This window comes from Pan troglodytes, chromosome 2, assembly GCF_028858775.2.
Source record: "Pan troglodytes isolate AG18354 chromosome 2, NHGRI_mPanTro3-v2.0_pri, whole genome shotgun sequence".
NCBI classification, from domain to species: domain Eukaryota; kingdom Metazoa; phylum Chordata; class Mammalia; order Primates; family Hominidae; genus Pan; species Pan troglodytes.
Window position 1 is genome coordinate 149,593,184 of NC_086015.1, and position 17,687 is coordinate 149,610,870.

At 39.3% G+C, this 17,687-nt stretch overlaps 1 protein-coding gene and 1 long non-coding RNA gene across 14 annotated transcripts in view; one reads left to right on the plus strand and one right to left on the minus strand.

Moving 5' to 3' along the window:
- The window catches only part of LOC735610 (phospholipid scramblase 1-like), a 30,115-nt gene extending 13,950 nt beyond the window's left edge, over nucleotides 1-16,165 (minus strand). Inside the window, exons 1-5 of one of the 12 annotated variants that reach the window (XM_063807251.1) lie at nucleotides 16,070-16,150; nucleotides 12,885-13,661; nucleotides 9,645-9,687; nucleotides 9,276-9,338; nucleotides 1,299-1,484 (exon numbers count right to left, since the gene is read on the minus strand). In XM_063807251.1, the coding sequence (XP_063663321.1) occupies nucleotides 1,299-1,316 (18 nt within the window). In that variant the 5' untranslated portion in view covers nucleotides 1,317-1,484; nucleotides 9,276-9,338; nucleotides 9,645-9,687; nucleotides 12,885-13,661; nucleotides 16,070-16,150. Of the gene's footprint in view, nucleotides 1-1,298; nucleotides 1,497-2,240; nucleotides 2,504-5,918; nucleotides 6,392-9,275; nucleotides 9,339-9,644; nucleotides 9,688-12,884; nucleotides 13,662-16,069 lie in introns of those variants that run through there. The other 11 variants (XM_016942118.3, XR_010155825.1, XM_009446635.3 and 8 more) reach the window with 11 other exon arrangements.
- On the plus strand, nucleotides 5,990-15,093 carry LOC107970800 (uncharacterized). Of its 2 annotated transcripts, XR_008547130.2 has the most exons (4): nucleotides 6,008-6,143; nucleotides 6,886-7,080; nucleotides 11,450-11,560; nucleotides 11,681-15,093. It is a non-coding gene; the product is annotated as an uncharacterized LOC107970800 (long non-coding RNA). The 2 variants fall into 2 exon arrangements; XR_001713706.2 differs by lacking the exon at nucleotides 11,681-15,093 and having other exon boundaries at nucleotides 5,990-6,143; nucleotides 11,450-11,559.
- Nucleotides 16,166-17,687: the final 1,522 nt, after the last annotated feature.

Consider the following 17,687-nt stretch of genomic DNA (forward strand, 5'->3'; position numbering starts at 1 on the left):
GACGGAGTCTGTCTGGCTCTCTTAGCTAAGGGAGAGTCAATTCAGGTGGAAACAAGGCTAGATGATTAAAGGAAAAGGGAGAGTCTAAAAACAGGGTTTGTAAAAACAAGGTTAGGCATTACGTTCCCCACTTGTGTTTTTGGGGAATCAAATCGTTGATTCCTCAGTTATAACAAGGAGATTACATTGAGTCTTAAGATACATAAGTTTGACAGAAGCTATGCATTGTTTTATACATTAAGAAACTAATTTAATATACAAGGCCTAAAAATTAGACTTAATGGTAGGATGGGGAGGGGTCTGGCCAACCTAGTGATTAGAGTAGCTAACCATGAGTTCCAGTTGAACATGCTTTGATACCAGGGGATGTTATTTTCTTGTTTTTGTTGGCACTTATCTAGATTTTTCTCGCACCTTTTAGAGTATATATTTTTTTTATGACTAAGAATGGTGGAGGAACAGTTAAATCAACTTTGTCAGGGTGTTCTGGAACATAGGGTCACCTAGATCAGTTAAAGGCCTGATTGGCTTGGGTGGGCTTCATGAGACCAGGATTTTTTTTGGATGGTGAACATAGTCTTAACATCAAATCTTGGGATATAAAATCTTAATCTCTATGATATGCTATAATACTATTGAGTTGAATTAGGGTCATGGACAGTTATAGTAAGAGGATTACAATTTTTTCTAGTACATAATTTAGGATGAGAAGCACGAGTTATGGAATGAAGATGTGGTTGATCTCTTAGAGCAGGCCGCTAAAGTTACACCTGTCTAATCAGGGCAGAAAAACTGAGAAGTATCTCGACAGCTAGCATCAGGGTGATTTCCAGGACAGAGGTAAAAGTCAACATTTTGGAGTCCTTTTTTCTGCACCTTTGGAGCTTCTACATCTAGTTTGGCTCCTGGAGCATCTAAATCCTGCTGCAAGGTCGATACTTCCTGCTCCTGGGACTGGCAGATTGTGTTGTTCTTCGTGGGTACGGGCTGGCTCTGGGAACAGTACACATAAATCAACTGCAAAGGAGACTTCCTTGGAGGTACTGGCCTTCTAAGTGGTGCTTGTAAATACATGTCCTGTTGTGAAAGAGGTGAGGAGAGGAGTAGGAAGGCGCAGAGGACATAACAGGCAAAAACAAACAAGTGAGGTAGATAAAAAGAATTAATCTAATGGCTTCACCTGACTTAGGTGCAGTTTTAAAGGGGCTTGACCTAGGCCTGGGGACCTATGTTTTTAGGTGGGCTCTGTTGGACTTTTTGATACAGGAGTGATGAATCTAAGCAGGAATGCCACCCACCTTCAGAGCTGTTGGCATTGTGAGGATGATGGTGTGAGGTCTTTTCTAAGCAGGAGTGAGTCCTTCTTTCTGGAACTTTTTAACAAACACTAGGTCTCTTGGCTGGAATGAATGGCAGGACCCCGTCTGGTCAGGAATTGGATTGGGATGGGCTCCTCGAACAAGTGGCAGGATGATGTCTTGTACCTGTTGGGGAGACTGTAGGTACTGTAATAAATTAGCTTGTGATATTTCTGCTAATTGGGCATCTCTTAGCTTAGGCAAGATAGGTGGCACCTTCCTATACATGATTTTAAAAGGTGACAACCTAGCTTAGTAAGGGGTGTATCTTATTCCAAGTAGGGCTAAAAGAAGGAGACTTACCTAATTTTCACCAGTTTTTAAGATTAATTTTGTAAGTGTTTTTTAGGGTGTGGTTTATGCGTTCTACCTACCTAGAGCTCTGGGGTCGATTGGCACAATGGAGGTTCCGTTGAATGTTTAATGCCTTACTGACTGACTGAGCTATGGATGAGGTGAAGGCTGGTCTATTATCAGACCTTATGGTAGCAGGCAGCCTATGTCGAGGGATGATTTCATTGAGTAAAAACTTAACTGCTGTGCTGGCAGTTTTGTTTTTGGTAGCAAATGCTTCAGTCTATCCGGAGAAGGTGTCCACTAGTACTAGAAGGTATTTGTACCTAGCCCGGTGTGGTTTTACTTCTGTAAAGTCAATTTCCCAGTTTTCTTCTGGCAAGTTTTCTCGGAGACGGTGGCCTGGGCTGGGTTTAGGACCTTGCTTGGCATTTACCTGGGTGCAGGTTGTGCACTGGAGAGCTGCTTGATCTGTTAGGCTTTGAAAATGGGGCATTCTTCTTTGTTTTTGATTGCCTTTCTTGCTGAGGTGAGTAGCCTGCGTTCCGTACCTGGTGTCAGTGTCAACGTTAATATGTTTATCCTTACCTCATTGGAGAGCCTGAGTGAGGGCGATCAATTCAGCTTTTTGCGCTGAGGTGTTTGCTGGTAAAGCCGGAGCCTACAACACATCTGTCTCTGTGGTAACAGCTGCACTCGCCTTTCGTACTCCTTGCTCGAGAAAGCTGCTACCATCTGTGAACACGGTGGCATCCGCCTTCTCTAGGGGTACATCTTGAAGGTTGGGTCAGCCAGTTTCGGTGGTTTCTAACAGTTCTTGACAGTCATGGATAGTAGCTGGATTTAAACACCTTGTGGGAGAGAAAGTCAAAGGAGGCTGATCTAACAGTAAACTCTGATACTGCAGGATGCGAGCATTTGACATCCATTCACCAGAAGCACTTTGAAGTAAAGTCTCTACAGCATGAGGAGCCGTAAGGGTTAAATTTTGGCCTAGAGTCAACTTATCAGCCTCTTGGACTAGGCTTGCTGCAGCCGCTACAGCTCGCAGACAACTTGGCCATCCAGAGGCCACAGGATCCAGTCTCTTAGATAAATAGGCCACTGGGCAACTCTAGGGTCTTAAAGTCTGGAGTCTCGAGCCTTTTTAGCAACTCCTTGGCTTTCGTGGACAAACAGGTGAAACGGCTTTGAGATATTAGGGAGGGCTAAAGCAGGGGCTTCAGTTAATGCCTTTTTCAGGTTTTGAAAAGTCTGTTCTTCTGTGTCTGTCCAAATTAACGGGCCATTTCATCCTGCACCTCTTGGATAGCCACCATTTAGATTTTTTTTGTCTTTTGAATGCTTTATCAGCGGCCTTTTCAGCTGCCTGTGTTGCTTGTTTCTGTTTTTTTTTAAAAAACTTTCGATTGTCAGAAACCTTTTGGGCTATTTCTAAAAGCTGACTGATATTCATTCCAGCAAATCCTTCTAGTTTTTGGAGTTTTCTTTTAATATCTGGGGCTGCCTGAGCCACAAATGCCAAATTAAGAGCACGGCTATTTTCAGGGGCCACCAGGTCAAAAGGGGTGTAAATCCGATAAATCTCCTGGAGGCGCTCTAAAAAACGCTCCTGGTGACTCATCAGGCCCTTGGACAACTTCGGTCATCTTAGACAAGTTTATGGGTTTCCAAGTGGCTCCCTTAATACCCATGAGGAGATACTGGTGAAAATCATCTAAAGCTCTCCTTCCACTTAAGGAATCTGGGTCTCAGGCCGGGTGGAGGGAAAGACCTCCTCAAGGAGGTCTCTAGCTTCCTCCTCCAGTCTATTGGCTGATGTGAGGAAGTACTTTTTGGTCTCTCTTCGGATACACTTCCTCTCTTCAGAGGTGAAAAAGGGTTGAAAGGAGCTGTTGGCAATCATCCTAGGTGGGCCAGTGAGTCCGGAGTACGGACTCCATCAGAGAGGTCAAAACCTGGGGCTTTTCAGAGAAGGGAGGATTATGGGTTTTCCAATTATACAAGTCAGAAGTAGAAAAAAGGGACATAAACCAAGAAGGGGGCTGAGCGCTCGTCACCTGGAGGGACTTGTGCCTCTCTCAGTGGTAGTAGAGGGGCCATTTCCTCTACAGTCGAGAGGCAATGGGTGGCGAGCCCACAGGGGGTGTCATCGAGGAGACATGGGGTGACCCTAAGGGAGCAGGCTGGTTGTAAGGTGGTGGGACTGGGTGAGGGAGACTCTTCTCTTCTTCAGAGGGAGGCAGTACAGGGGGAGCCGAGCCAGCTGAGGGTGGAGGTGAAAACGCGGCCTGGCTTAGGAGGACTCTGGAGGTAGAATTATGAATGACACATGAGCAGAGCCATGGAGGGGGGCTTCTGACCAAACTCAACCATTGATTAATGTAGGGAAACTGATCAGGGTGGCCGGGAGTTGCGGTAACAACCCGCCACACAGCTTGAACAATTGTAGGATTCAATGACCCTTCAGGGGGCCACCTAACTCCTAACTTTGGCCATTCTATCCCGCAGAGTGTCTGGAGCTTGCCTTTTTTAAGGTGGACTTCATAATTCTCTGAAAAACCGAGAGAAAAATTCTGTAGCATACATTGGAGAGGGCTCCAACTCTTACAAGGCTGGGAGGAAGTGTTTCCTATTTTTATTATTATTTTTTAAAAGGCAATTTAACAGAATTTGAGCAGAGATATCAGATCCAACATGGACAGAAAAACTCACTCCCTGGGGGGCTGGAGTATTGGAAAAACAGAATTAACCAGAAAGAACAGAAAAACTACAACAGCTAATACCACTTACCACATTACTGTAGCTTTAAGATTGAGGGAGGAGGACTAGAGGCCAGCCCGAGATCTCCTGGGTCGGTTGGATCTAGGCGTTTTCCCTTCTCATTTTCCTTCTAGACCTGTACTCTAAATACCTTTGATGTCTCCACAACTCAAAGGCAAATAGCTCAAATTCAGCTTTTTTTTTTTTTTTAAGGGTTCAAGGAGTGAGAGCACAGCCAAGTCTTGGAGACGCTGAACTTGCTGTCACACCAGAAAATGAGATGCGTGGGGTAGGGGGCAGGGGCGAGGAGGAAAAGGACTACTTGGATCATCCTTAAGATGAGAGAGTAGCCACGGAGGAACAGAGTAGGAATCTAAATGAAGTAAAGCAGTATGGGTGTAAGTTTCCTTACACAGTGTTCTATTTAAGGGCACAGGAAAATTACAGAATGACAAAAGAGGTGAGCAAGGAAATCTGCAGGGTGGCTGTTTTGAACCTACCACCGGTTTAGTTTAGAGGCGGTCCAATCACTTGGATGTGGGGTATGACAATCTAAATACCTACAATCTTCATGGTGCCAGAAATCCTAATCAGGTGAATGTTTTTCACACTCGTTCCTGTAACAACACCTGACTTGCGTCTGGCAGAAAAGACAGGACTGTGGTGACCAGCCTAAACGACTGATGAGAAATTTAACCTCTTGTGACAAAAAATCAGCACTAAGGACCTTGAAGAAGTTTTTACCTAGACATCTTGGGCAATACCAACGTCTTGACATGCAAAACCTTGACAACCACTAAACAAGACAATAGACACCGAACAAAACAATAAACATAAAACAAACAATTGACCCTAGGGCATCTAAACAGTTATAACAGTTTTCCTGTTTATTTTTTATTAGACAGCCAAGGGGAGGGGGTCCCATGATGGGATCATTCAGATGCCCACCTCGCCGCTCCCCCTGAGGGGACTTGGGCTCCTCTTGGCATTGGCAGGCCGGTATAAACCCCGGCTCAGATCAAGCTATGCCCGATGCTGCCTTAAGCCTTATGAGGTCGCCACGGAACCGCAAGTGAGGGCCCACTCGAACTCCGTAGCTTTCGCTGTGGAGCTACAAACTGGAGGATAAGTGCAAGCCCTTGTCCTCCCCCATCCACACACCATTCACACAGAATTTATAACAGTTTTTTTTTTTTTCTTTCCCGGAGATTCTCCAAGAAACCTGAACAAAAGAAGGATGAGAGATAGAAAAAGGGAGAGAAAGAGAGAGAGACCAGTCTGCCAGAAACTAAGGCTTAGTTCCCCAGCGTCCTGGGACGTGAACTAAGTCAAGGGAGGGCCCCTGTCAGGACCACTTCCCACCCAAACCAAAACACAAAGGCACCTACCAGAAAACCAAGGCTCAAACCTCTAGCGTCCTAGAGTAAGGGGCTGAGTCAAAAGAGGGATGCCCTCATCAGAGCCTCTTCCCTCTTACCAGAATCGAAGTCAAATCTGACCTACCTGACCCCGGGGTCAGAAGCTGAGGACTCAGATGTTGAATTTTAGGGCACCCACATGGTAGTCAATCCGCTCTCCTCCGGAAGACGGTTACTCTTTGGGGACCTGAAAATTCTTAGGTGGCGCTCCCCCTCCGAGCCAGCCGTCCTTCCGGGGGAGCCTGGAGCAAAACCGGCTCTTGCCCGGTGGCATTAATATCTCACTGGGGCCTCCAAATGTTGTACTTGAGTGAGTTAGAGAAAACGCCACACTTTGAGAGGAATTGAGAGACCGTTTATTTAGCCAGCGGCCAAGAGACGGCTAATGCTCAAAATTCTCTCGGCCCCGAAGAGGGGGCTAGATTTTCTTTTATACTTTGGTTTAGAAAGGGGAGGGGGGTCTAGTTAAAACAATTTTACAGAAATAAAGTAGGCAAAAAGTTAAAAGGATAAATGGTTACAGGAAAGTAAACAGTTCCAGGTGCAGGGGCTTTAAAACTATTACAAGGTGATAGACTCAGGGCTTTGGGCACTATCAATTAGAGGAATTCTTGGGAATTGCGGATATAGCTTGCCACAGTGTCTTATCCGTTAATTGCATTATTAGATGTGCTAGGAGTCAGCTTGCACAAGTTAAGTCCTTGAGGAAGGGGCTGGCAGTGAAAGAGCCAAGATGGAGTCTGTCTGGCTCTCTTAGCTAAGGGAGAGTTAATTCAGGTGGAAACAAGGCTAGATGATTAAAGGAAAAGGGAGAGTCTAAAAACAGGGTTAGTAAAAACAAGGTTGGGCATTACAGTTTCAGTCCACCCAGTAGCTCTCAGGAGTTGCAGTCTCATGCTTGCACCTTTCTCAGGCTGGAGTTGCTTGCTAGTGACCCTACAGTAATGTGGTCTCTGGAGCTGCCCACTTTGACCACTCCACTGAGCATTGCCCTAGTGCAGGCTTTCTGTATTGACTTTGCTCCTGTGACAAGTCTCTCCCTGGGCCCCCAGGTTTTCTATGACATCCTTTGAAATCTACATGGAAGCTTCCATGGCTCCACAGCTCATTTGCTCTGCACATCTGAAGACTAAGCACCATTTGGATGTCACCAGTGCTTACCACTTGTGCCCTCTGGAGTTGCAGCATGAGTTGCACTTGGGCCTCCTCGAGCCATGGCTGAGGTAGCCAACGAGTACTTCAGTGAGGTATGGGGACTAGAGAACTGTTACAAACAAATTTTCGGTGCCACAAACGAAATAGCACTCGAACATAAATTTAATTTTCTCAGCAAGGCAATTTTACTTCTATAGAAGGGTGTGACTCGTGGATAGAGCAATGACAAGAGCACACCTGAACAAGGGAGGGGAAGGGGTTCTTATTCCTGATGCAGATAGCCCCTACTGCTGTGTTGTTCCCCTATTGGCTAGGGTTGGACCGCACAGTCTAAGCTAATTCTGATTGGCTATTTTAAAGAAAGCAAGGGTACGAGCTGGAGTGGTAGGGTGAGTAGTTTGGTGGGAAGGATGGTTACGGAACAGGTGACTCAGGATGATTCAGGTCAGAGCAGATGACCAGGGGAACAGATGTGAACTACTGATTAGAACTGGCAGGAAAGTTGTTTACTGAAATAGAGGCAAGGGGGTGAAGAGAACCAGGAAGTTAAACTTTAAAATGGAGAACAAAGAATAAGAGAGCTGAACATACTAACATACTGATTCTTTGAAGAGAAACATGGAATTCTTATATTTAACAGAACCAAGACAGCCCTGAGCAGTGAGCTTGTGGAGTGTTGTTTGTATCCATCTTCCAAAAACATTTGGTGCTCCTGGAACTCTGGGCCTAGGATGGGAGGGGAAGCCTCAAAGCTCTCTGAAATGCCTTCAAGGCCATTCTCCCATTGTCTTGATGAATAGTACCTGGCTCCCTTGTATTTTTACTAATCTCCTTAGTAAACCACTGCTTGGCTACACTTTTGATTTGTTCTCCTAAACATACCTTTTTACTCTTTATACGGCTACTCTGTGAAATCTCCACATTTTTCCATTCTGTTTCTCTTTTAATTATAAATTCCATTTTAAGTCATTTCTATGCTCTTGTATCTTACTATAAGTGGTTAAAACTAATCATGCAGTTCCTTCAATATTTTGCATAGAAATTCCTTCTGCTAGATATCCTCATTCATTATGCTTAAATTCTGCCTTCCCTAAAGCTCAAGGGCATGGATACGACTCTGCCAAGTTCTCTGCAATTGTGTAATAAGAATGGCCTTCACCCCAGTTTTCAGCACCTTGTTTTTCATTTATATCTACAACTCATCAGAATTGCCTTTAATGTGTATCTTTCTACCAATGCTCTGATCACAGTCACTTAAGTAATTTCTAAGAAGTCTCAGACTTCCTTACAGCTATTCTCTTCTGGGTCCTCACCAGAATTACCCTTAATTTTCCATTGATGGCAATCTAGCCTTTTTCTAGCTTGCTTCTCCAAACTCTTCCAGCCTCTACCCATGACCCAGTTCCAAAGCTGCTTCCACATTTTCATGTATCAATTTTCTGTCTTAGTCTGTTTGGTATTTCAATAAAATAATACCACAGACTGGGTAATATATAAAGAACAGAGATTTATTTCTAAAATTCTGGAGGTGGTGAAGTCCAAGAAGGTGGGGCTGGCACCTGGTGAGAGCCTTCCTGCTCCATCATATGGTAGTGGAAGGCATCACATGGTAAGAATGTTTAAGAGAGAGGGGGAGGAAGGAGATCAGATGCATCCTTTTATCAGGAATCCACTCCCACAATAACTAACCCACTCCTGAGATAAAGGCATTAATTCATACATAAGGGCAGAGCCCTCATGACCTAATCACCTCTTAAAGGTCCAACCTGTCAACACCATTGCACTGATGATTAAGTTTCCAGCACATGAACTTTGGTGAACACATTGAAACCACAGCAAATATATTCCTCACACTTCAGAGGAAGCTCTTCAGTGCAAGCCTGGATCTGACTCTTCCTTGATTCTCTCAAAATGGCTAGCATATACCTTGTTTATTGTAATTACTTATGGTGTTTCTGTAGTAAATGATCTTGCATAAAATAAAATAATTTAGTATAATTCAGCAAGAAAAAAAACAAAGAAAGCATCCTTTTATAATATGCCAAAACGGAAAAGCTTTCATGAGTTAAATAAATCATAAATGCTCATTTTAGTTTTAGAATCGCTAACGCATAAGAAAGCAATGATAGTATTATTTTTTTTGTAACTAGACACTCATTTCCATGCATTTTGGTTCCATCCACATAAAAGAAATACTCATACTAAGTTGAGATAAAAACAGTTAAATTCTAAAGGACAGTTTAATTTTTCAGACTTGGGAGCACAATTGGACTATCCAGAAACTTACCTGCATTCTGCTTCTATTAACAAAATTTCTGAAGAATCTGGAATTATTGCTTCTCTGAAATACCTGTATTTGAGGAAATCAGGGTGGGAAAACCATTTCAAGAGTTATACCTATGTTTAGCATACTAAAAGGGCAGACCAGAATTTTCAGGAATGATCCTGCAGCCAGTAATTTTTTCCTTTCCCGTGAGAAGACTATTGCTGCATTTACCTTCTCATTATCTAAGGACCTTCTACACATTCTCTTCAGGTTTGCAAGGTTTAGCTTTCCTCAGACTTAAGAAACACTTTAATTTATGGGGGTTGATCTAACTACAACAAAACAAGTTATATCTTAAAGAATTAATATATCAGTATGTTTGGTACATACCTCCCAGAGGATCAAAATGTTGACAAACTGTTAACTGATTTATCTATTAGAGTAAAAATAAAGAAGGTGGTTATGAAGTACCCAAATTATATTTAAAGAACATAACACATAACTTAATATTTACATTTAGGATATTTAAAGTAATTGATCCATTGTCAACATCTTTGATTTTTTTCTGTCACTTGTATATCATAGTAGTCTAAAATTAAATTTTATTTTACTTCACCATGGAAACAGGCAAATGAAAAATTATTATTACAGTCTATAAGATGTTTTATCTTGTCTCTATTGTTAACATACTCAATAATTTGGTTAACAAAAAATTTAAAGTACATATTATAAATATTTTTGAAATTCAGATAATATCTATACTATCATTTGAATATTTTAATATAGTTTTTACCCAAATGCTAAAAGGTTTTGTTATATTTATATCATAATTTATGACAAGTTTATAATTAAGCATTGAAAATGTAAACAACCTTTTCAAGAAGTTACATATATACTATTTTATTTTTAAAGTATTACAAAATAAAATGTGGCCAATGATTACAGACAACTAAATTGTCAAAGTTAATTATTCAAGAGACAATATCACAGGAAATTAAATCAGAATTGAAATCATAAACTTTGATTTAATTGTATTCAATGTAGGACAGAATAAGAGACATTTTCCCAAAGTTAGTGTTTATATTTTACATTTTCATACCAGGTTTCTAACGCACAAGCAATAGATGAAGTGAGGATTCTCAAGGTTAATATAAGTTACATTCTCAAAATACAATTTCCTATTTTAAAAGTAGGCATTTATTTATTTTTATTTATTTTATTTTATTTTTGAGACAGAGTCTAGCTCTGTCACCCAGGTTGGAGTGCAGTGGCGCGATCTCGACTCACTGCAACCTCTGTTTCCCGGGTTCACACCATTATCCTGCCTCAGCCTCTTGAGTAGTTGGGACTACAGGTGCCCACCACCACGCCTGGCTAATTTTTTGTATTTTTAGTAGAGACGGGGTTTCACCGTGTTAGCCAGGATGGTCTCTATCTCCTGACCTCATGATCCGCCCGCCTCAGCCTCCCAAAGTGCTACGATTACAGGCGTGAGCCACTGCATCTGGCCAAAAGTAGGCATTTATTTTTAAATGAGATTCCTAGGAAATAAATTTGTATGTAACAATATTATAATATGTAAAGTGTAAGTTTACTATCTCTATCAAAAATAAAAATTTAAATGTAAATAAAATATAAAAATCTTAATGTTAAAGTCACAGTATTTTAATCCACAGTCAAAATTTTTTATAACAAATTATATTCTGGAATGATCTAAATTCATGTTGTTATGGATCAAGTAAGTTGAGAAACACATTGCCATACCTGATGCAAATACTCTAATCCAGGTGGACAGCTGGTTATTGTCTCTGGTGTAGACAACCAGGGTCGTAGGTCATAAATAGCCATAAACTGGATTATGTAAGTGCTTTTAGAGTATGACAAATTGAAAATATTTAGCCTTTTATGTTTAACATCTAACATTATCAAAACATATTAGCTTGGTTAGAGACAGGAATATACAACTACATTTTTAGCTTTTCTACATTTAATGGTGTAAACATGATTCATCTTTTATTTTGTAAATTGTTTATAATATATGTGGTTTTATACATGAAGTCTGTCTCTTATCAAATACCAAAAAGGAATTTTAGGAGTACAAGTACCAGTTAATACAGTCATGATAAACTGAGTGCAAATTGATATTCCCATGTGACTTTAATCTATTTAAACACAATTAAATCTTTATGTTTCAGAATCATTTGAAATGGCTGGATTTTACCTACACCAATCTTGAAGAATGAGCATTGGTAAACATGGCAACATTTTGTCCCAAGTAAAGACAAGATAAATCATCTTAAAATGAGGTTTGAGTAGATCTCTGTCTCCAGCACCATGATTCTAACAAAATTAGAACGAATCTCTATGGAGCCAAATTTTCTAATTGGCCCTAATTAGGATTTTGTTATTCTCTGTGTTTTCCTTAGGTTGCTCAGAATAAAACTTATAAAATAAATCCATCTACAAACCCTGTTTCCAGCTCAAAATTTAAGAGGAGGATTCTAACAGTGCCTGTAAATACATTGAAAATATTGCAGAACTTACATTATTTTGTGGCAAATATTGTGTGAACTACTCTCAAATAGATACAAGAAAAAAATTGAACTTGTAACTAAGAGGCCACAACATGTAGACAAGAGACAAATATTAATGACAAAGAAGAAACATACTTTTGAAAAATGTTTACTGCCAAAAACAAGAGTAAATTTTAAATAGCAGGTTTGCATTCCAAAGATATTGACTATGAAATAAGAGATGAGGTAAAGAGAAGTAAAGAAAGAATCCTAGCAGAAGAGAGGATGATACAAACTTAAGAGTTACTATTATTATTATTTTAGATGGGTCAGTTAACAACTGTATGTTTAAATTTATGAGAAACTGCTAAATGTTTTCCAAAGTGGCTGCTCCATTTTACAAGTTCTAATGTTCAAAAGGAAAGCTGGCTGACTTTAGTTAGCAACATGTATTGTATATTTCAAAGTAGTTAGAAGAGAGGATTTGAAATATTTTCTACATGAAGAAATGATAAATATTCAGGGTGATGGATAATTCCAAATACCCTGGACTTTATCATTACCCATTTTCTGCATTTAACAAATATTCACATGTAGCACCTAAATACATAAAATATTAAGTATCAATTAAAAAAATCAACACAAATGTATAGCTTTACAATTTCTGGTGGTCAGAAGATTGCGATGGGTCCTCAGGGTTGCCTTTGTGCTGGAGGCTGTAGGAATTATATATTTTCTTTCTCTTTTCTAGTTTTACCTTCTGATCTTGTATTCTCTCATTAGGAGCCTTGTAATTACATTCGATCCACTCAGATAACACAGGATAATTTGCCTTGTGTTAAAAGATCTTAAGATCCTTAATGTAATTATGTTTGAAAAATACCTTTTTTCAGCTAGGTAATATATCTACTGGCTTTCTGGATTATGATATAGGTATGTTGGGGAACCATTGTTCTGTCTACAATATTTCTTTCTCGGTTCCCCTAAAGGACTAGCTATCCCACATGCAAAGTATATAAACCCCATATCAAATCTCCAAAATCTCAACACATTACAGAATCTACTTAAGTCCAAAATCTCAAATAAACCTCATCAGCTGAAACATCCAAAATCTCACCATGTAAATCTTGTATCGGTTGTGACTGTGGGTATGATCCATTATGGGTAAAAATTTCTCTTCAAACTTATATTTGTAAAACAAGAAAACATGTTACTCTTTTCATAACACAATGGTAGGACAGGCATAGTTTCCCTGTTAGAGGCATTTCTGTTCAAAGAGGGAGAATATAGAATGAAAAAAGGAATCATTAATCCAAATAATTTTGAAATCCAGCATGTGAGGCTCTACTAGGTTTTGAGGACTTGAAATAATCCTCTGTGGCTGTCAGTTTCACCTTCTGGCTTCAGGATTCTGCCCTCTTGTCCTGCAGCTCTGCCCTCAGAATCATTCTTCATTTTTCTTAAGGGGAAGCATGTGTTTTCAGCTGAGTAATGTTATTAGGCAGTTTTCACTTGCAATTCTAGTGAATTTCTTTTATTTCTTCCTTTCCCTGTCATTTGCTCCTCCATTGATATTTCCTTGATAAGGCCAACTTCATTCCTGGTTTCTGCTTAGAACCAAAAATCACACACCTAAACTCTTCGAAGAGTCCTTTGTGTGATTGAATACTCTGAAATGTTGCTGCTTCAGAAGCACTAGCAAAAGGTTGTCCAGCCATTCCCTTTGCCTTCTCTCCAGAGCACAATTTCCTGACATTGAATGTGCTCATTTTAGTGTCTTGTGCAATCTGGATAAGATGAAAATCTTCTAAATCATCAAGTCCTGATTCCTTTTTCTTAAAATTCTCTCAAGATTTTTTTTCTCTCTCTCTTCTTTTTTATCTCCCACATTGTGCTATAAGCAAAAGGAAGAAACCAAACCACAATTTCAATACTTTGCTTGGAATCCCAACTAAAAATCAAATTTATCTTTCAAAATAACATTATGACACAGTTCAGCTAAGCATTCTATCATTATATAAAAAGAATACAGTTTCTTCATGTTTCCTATAACTTCCTTCTGAGCTCTCACATACAGTACTGTTAATAACTATATTTCCACTAACAGTCTTGTAAAGTAATCCAGGGATTTTCTATTATGCTCCTCAAAGTTCTTCCAGCTTAAACCCATTACACAATTCCAAGGCCACTTATGTATTTTTAGGTACTTGCTACAGCAAACAATGTCCCACTTCCAGGTACCAAAACCTGTATTAATTTCCTATTGCTGCTACAACACATCACTACATACTTAGTGGCTTAAAACAACACATGTATGATATTACAGTTATGAAGTTAAGAAATCTAATTTGAATCGGCAGGACTCTATTCTTTCTAGGGGCTAGAGCCAAAAAAATATGTTTTGTTTCAGGTTTTGTTTTGTTTTGTTTTCTGGCCTTATCCATGTTCCAGAGGCTGCCTGTATCCCTTGGTTTGTGGCCTCCTTCCTCCATCTTCACAATCAGCAGTATAGCGTCTCCTTCCCTCTTTTACTTTCTGCCTTTGTCCTATAAGGTCACCTGTGATTATATCAAGGCCTCATAGATAATACAAGATAATTTCTCTGTATTTGGAGCCTTAACTTAATCACATATGCGCAGTAACTTTTGCTGTTCAGGACAACGTAATTATAGGTTTGGGGGATTGTGATACGCACATCCTTGGGGGCCATTATTCTATCAATCACATTATGGCTACTGTAACTTCAAGGTAGTTGAATTTCAAGGCTTCTGTGATGCTGAGGAGAAGGTGATGGAAATAAGGTAAATCAAAATGTCACAAAGCTCACTCTTCTTACTGAGATTTTCCCATTTTTCTTGAATAAATGCTCTTCAGATTGTTGCAAGCCTTTGGTTAATTTTCCAAGTTCTGAAGATTGATGTTGACAAGTTTTACCAGTGTTCTGATTGCTTTTATAGAGGAGTAGATTTTCAGACACCCTCACTCTAAATTTGTGTAAAATAATCAACATATGTAGGGAGACTATTACTAGGAAACAAATCAAAATATAGCATCTATGTGCACTGGTAAATACACAAATATATAAATGACAAATACACTTCTAAAAAATTCCAATTACCTACTTATTAATTTTTCTATATTTTCAATAAATATATTGGTTTTATACAGTGTAATATTGTATATATAGTTGTGTATGTACATATAAATATATGTGTTTTTAATGTTTGCTAAGTAACGCTGTGTTGATTTTTTTAACACTTGTAACCAAGCAAAAAGATATAAAGCAATCATGCTGAATAAATTGGTTGTCTTTCAATTGTTTTCTCAAAGAATCTCAACTTTAAATTGTTGCTGTATTATTGATTATCTCTAGTTTAATAAAGCAATATATTGCTGCTGGTGAACATGAAATACAAACAATTTTTAAACATTGTCATGATGTAAATACTTTCTATATTACAGATCTTCAAACAACAGTGTTGACCACACAATTATATAAAATGGATAATTTACCTGAATCCTTAGAGAAAATAGGCGTATTGTATTATGCTTCAGCCCAATTATAGGTTTGTTAATTCTAGAATAAAATTCTGGCTGAATTCATGAAATCTCATACATACAAAAAAGATTCATAGTTGGTTCAGTGTGGGACCTTATAGATTATTCCTAGTTCAACTCTCATCTCAGTTTAATAGATCAAAAAGATGATCCTTAGAGACGTTGTGTGGTCACTTAGATTTATTAATGAAACAGCTAAAAAGAAAACCCAGATATCCCAAAGAGAAACAGCAGAAGCAGCTGTGATGGGCCATGGAAGGAAAGTGGAGAGTATAGATGGAGAAAATGTATTAGGGCAGGACAAAAGAGGCCTGTACATATATATTTTACAGAAATGTTTAATCATAAATCAGAAGAAAGATGGGGTTGAAGACTTTTTTACTCTGCATCTATGTTGTTTATTTCTGTGTCCCCTAGATACAAACATAAATGTCTGCTTCCTACTTTGTATACTGAAGATCTATGTGGGTCTCTCATATTTATAATATACTAAACCCAGAAACCTAGGCATATTCTACAAAAGAGAGCAGAATTTTATCTCATATTAGATCAGCAGCAATGAAGCATCAGAAAGGTTATAGATTCTTTAGCCTGAAGACTACTATTTCTTGGTGTGAGTTATATAAAATCTCAATTAGATCAGCAATGAAAAGGACTATAGACATAAACAAAGGGCAGTTGTCAGTTATGGACATCAAGATTTGAAACAGAATAGTTTCTGGAAACTACATGTGGAATGGCTACCTGACAGGTAAGTTGAAACAGTTTGGTCCTCTGTCTGGCCCACAACCCACTGTCTCTCAAAGTTGCTGTTAGGAAGAGTCTAAGATGGGCAGATCCAAGCAACCACAACAATAAACATTCCATTCAGAATTTTGAAGGTAATTAGTTCTATGAATACTCCCATGTGTTTATAAGTCATTTGCTTCTGAAAGTAGTGAATGGGCGTGACAACACAATTGGTAGGTTAGTGCAAATGGGGACCTTTGGGCCAAATCAGGCCAGAACAGGTGAGGGCTTAGCCAGAAAAATAGTTTGCGTATTTGTTTTTAATTTGAGAGACATTAGCTGAGCAGCACTTTCAGTGTCCTACCTTTGTTCATTCTTGGCTGTCTTTTAAGACATCTATAGCATCATGTATTTATCTTATTTGCCTGGCCCCAGCAGGCAGTTGAGTCATGAGCCATGGCTAACAGATTCAGTTCTGGTCAATATGAGTCATAAAACAAAGCTCTGAGAGACATACAAGTGCACAGATATAAGATATTGTCTTTAATCTTCTATTGGCATCAGGGTTACCTTGTTCTACCCATCCTGGCTGGCACCTCCATGAGGAGTTTCTCTGAGAGAACCTCATTCACATCATTCATGCCTAGAAGTCAGAGTGTGATCTGGTATGAGTAATATTAAACAAGAAAACAAACAGGAATCTGCAGGAATTGCTTGAGAATTCAAGTCTCCAGGGTGATATTTTAGATTTTGAGTCACAGATTAGAAAACTGGCCCATGAACGTAGCTGATCCAAATCCCACACAAAGTGTTTTTGTGTTATTTTTGTTTTTTCTTTATTTCTTATTTATATAAATTGTAACTCCTTTTTCTCCACCCACCCAGCCTGCAGGTGGCTGAAATTCCTGGTAAATAGAGAGGACAGGGACAGCAACCTAACTGAAGACAGCTATGACTGGTGTTATCACAGTCATCAGAAAATAAACTTTCATCATTCCAGTTTCCGGGTTTCCCATTGATGGAACTGGTTATACATGGTTCCACTTAGCGGACCAAGTTGGAACAGCTGTGCACTGCATAATTTATTAGCTACACTGGTTCTGACTTGAGCCAACAAGGGAAACAAGAAGACAGATTCTTAGTGAGCAAGCTGGTCAATGTACTTGACATGTTTCAAATTATTTATTCTCTTTCTTCATTTGTAGAACAAATTTCTCCCAAGACCTTCCTCCAATGGAACACAAATAAGTCTATATGTGGCTGTAACTCTAAATTACTCTTCACTTCAGTGCGTATAATTCTCCAAACATTAACTCCCAAAACCTAGAAGCATAGGGGTAAACCTGGTATAATAATAGGTTTGTGATCTGTGAAATAAAGCAGGACACTGCCACAAATGAAGCCAAAAATAAAAATGGACCACGCTTTAGATAAATCAGAGGTCTATATTTCTTATAGTATTTATAATACTATGATATTATAACATTTTGCTTATTAGGATGTCGGCAGTGTGTATGGGCATCCCATTTGGAGGGTCTGTGGGAAAGAAGTTTGCATATATTCAGCTGTGACTGAGACCTAAGCCCAGATTGGCTAGACTCCCACTACATTCTTATGTCCTTACACTATTGTG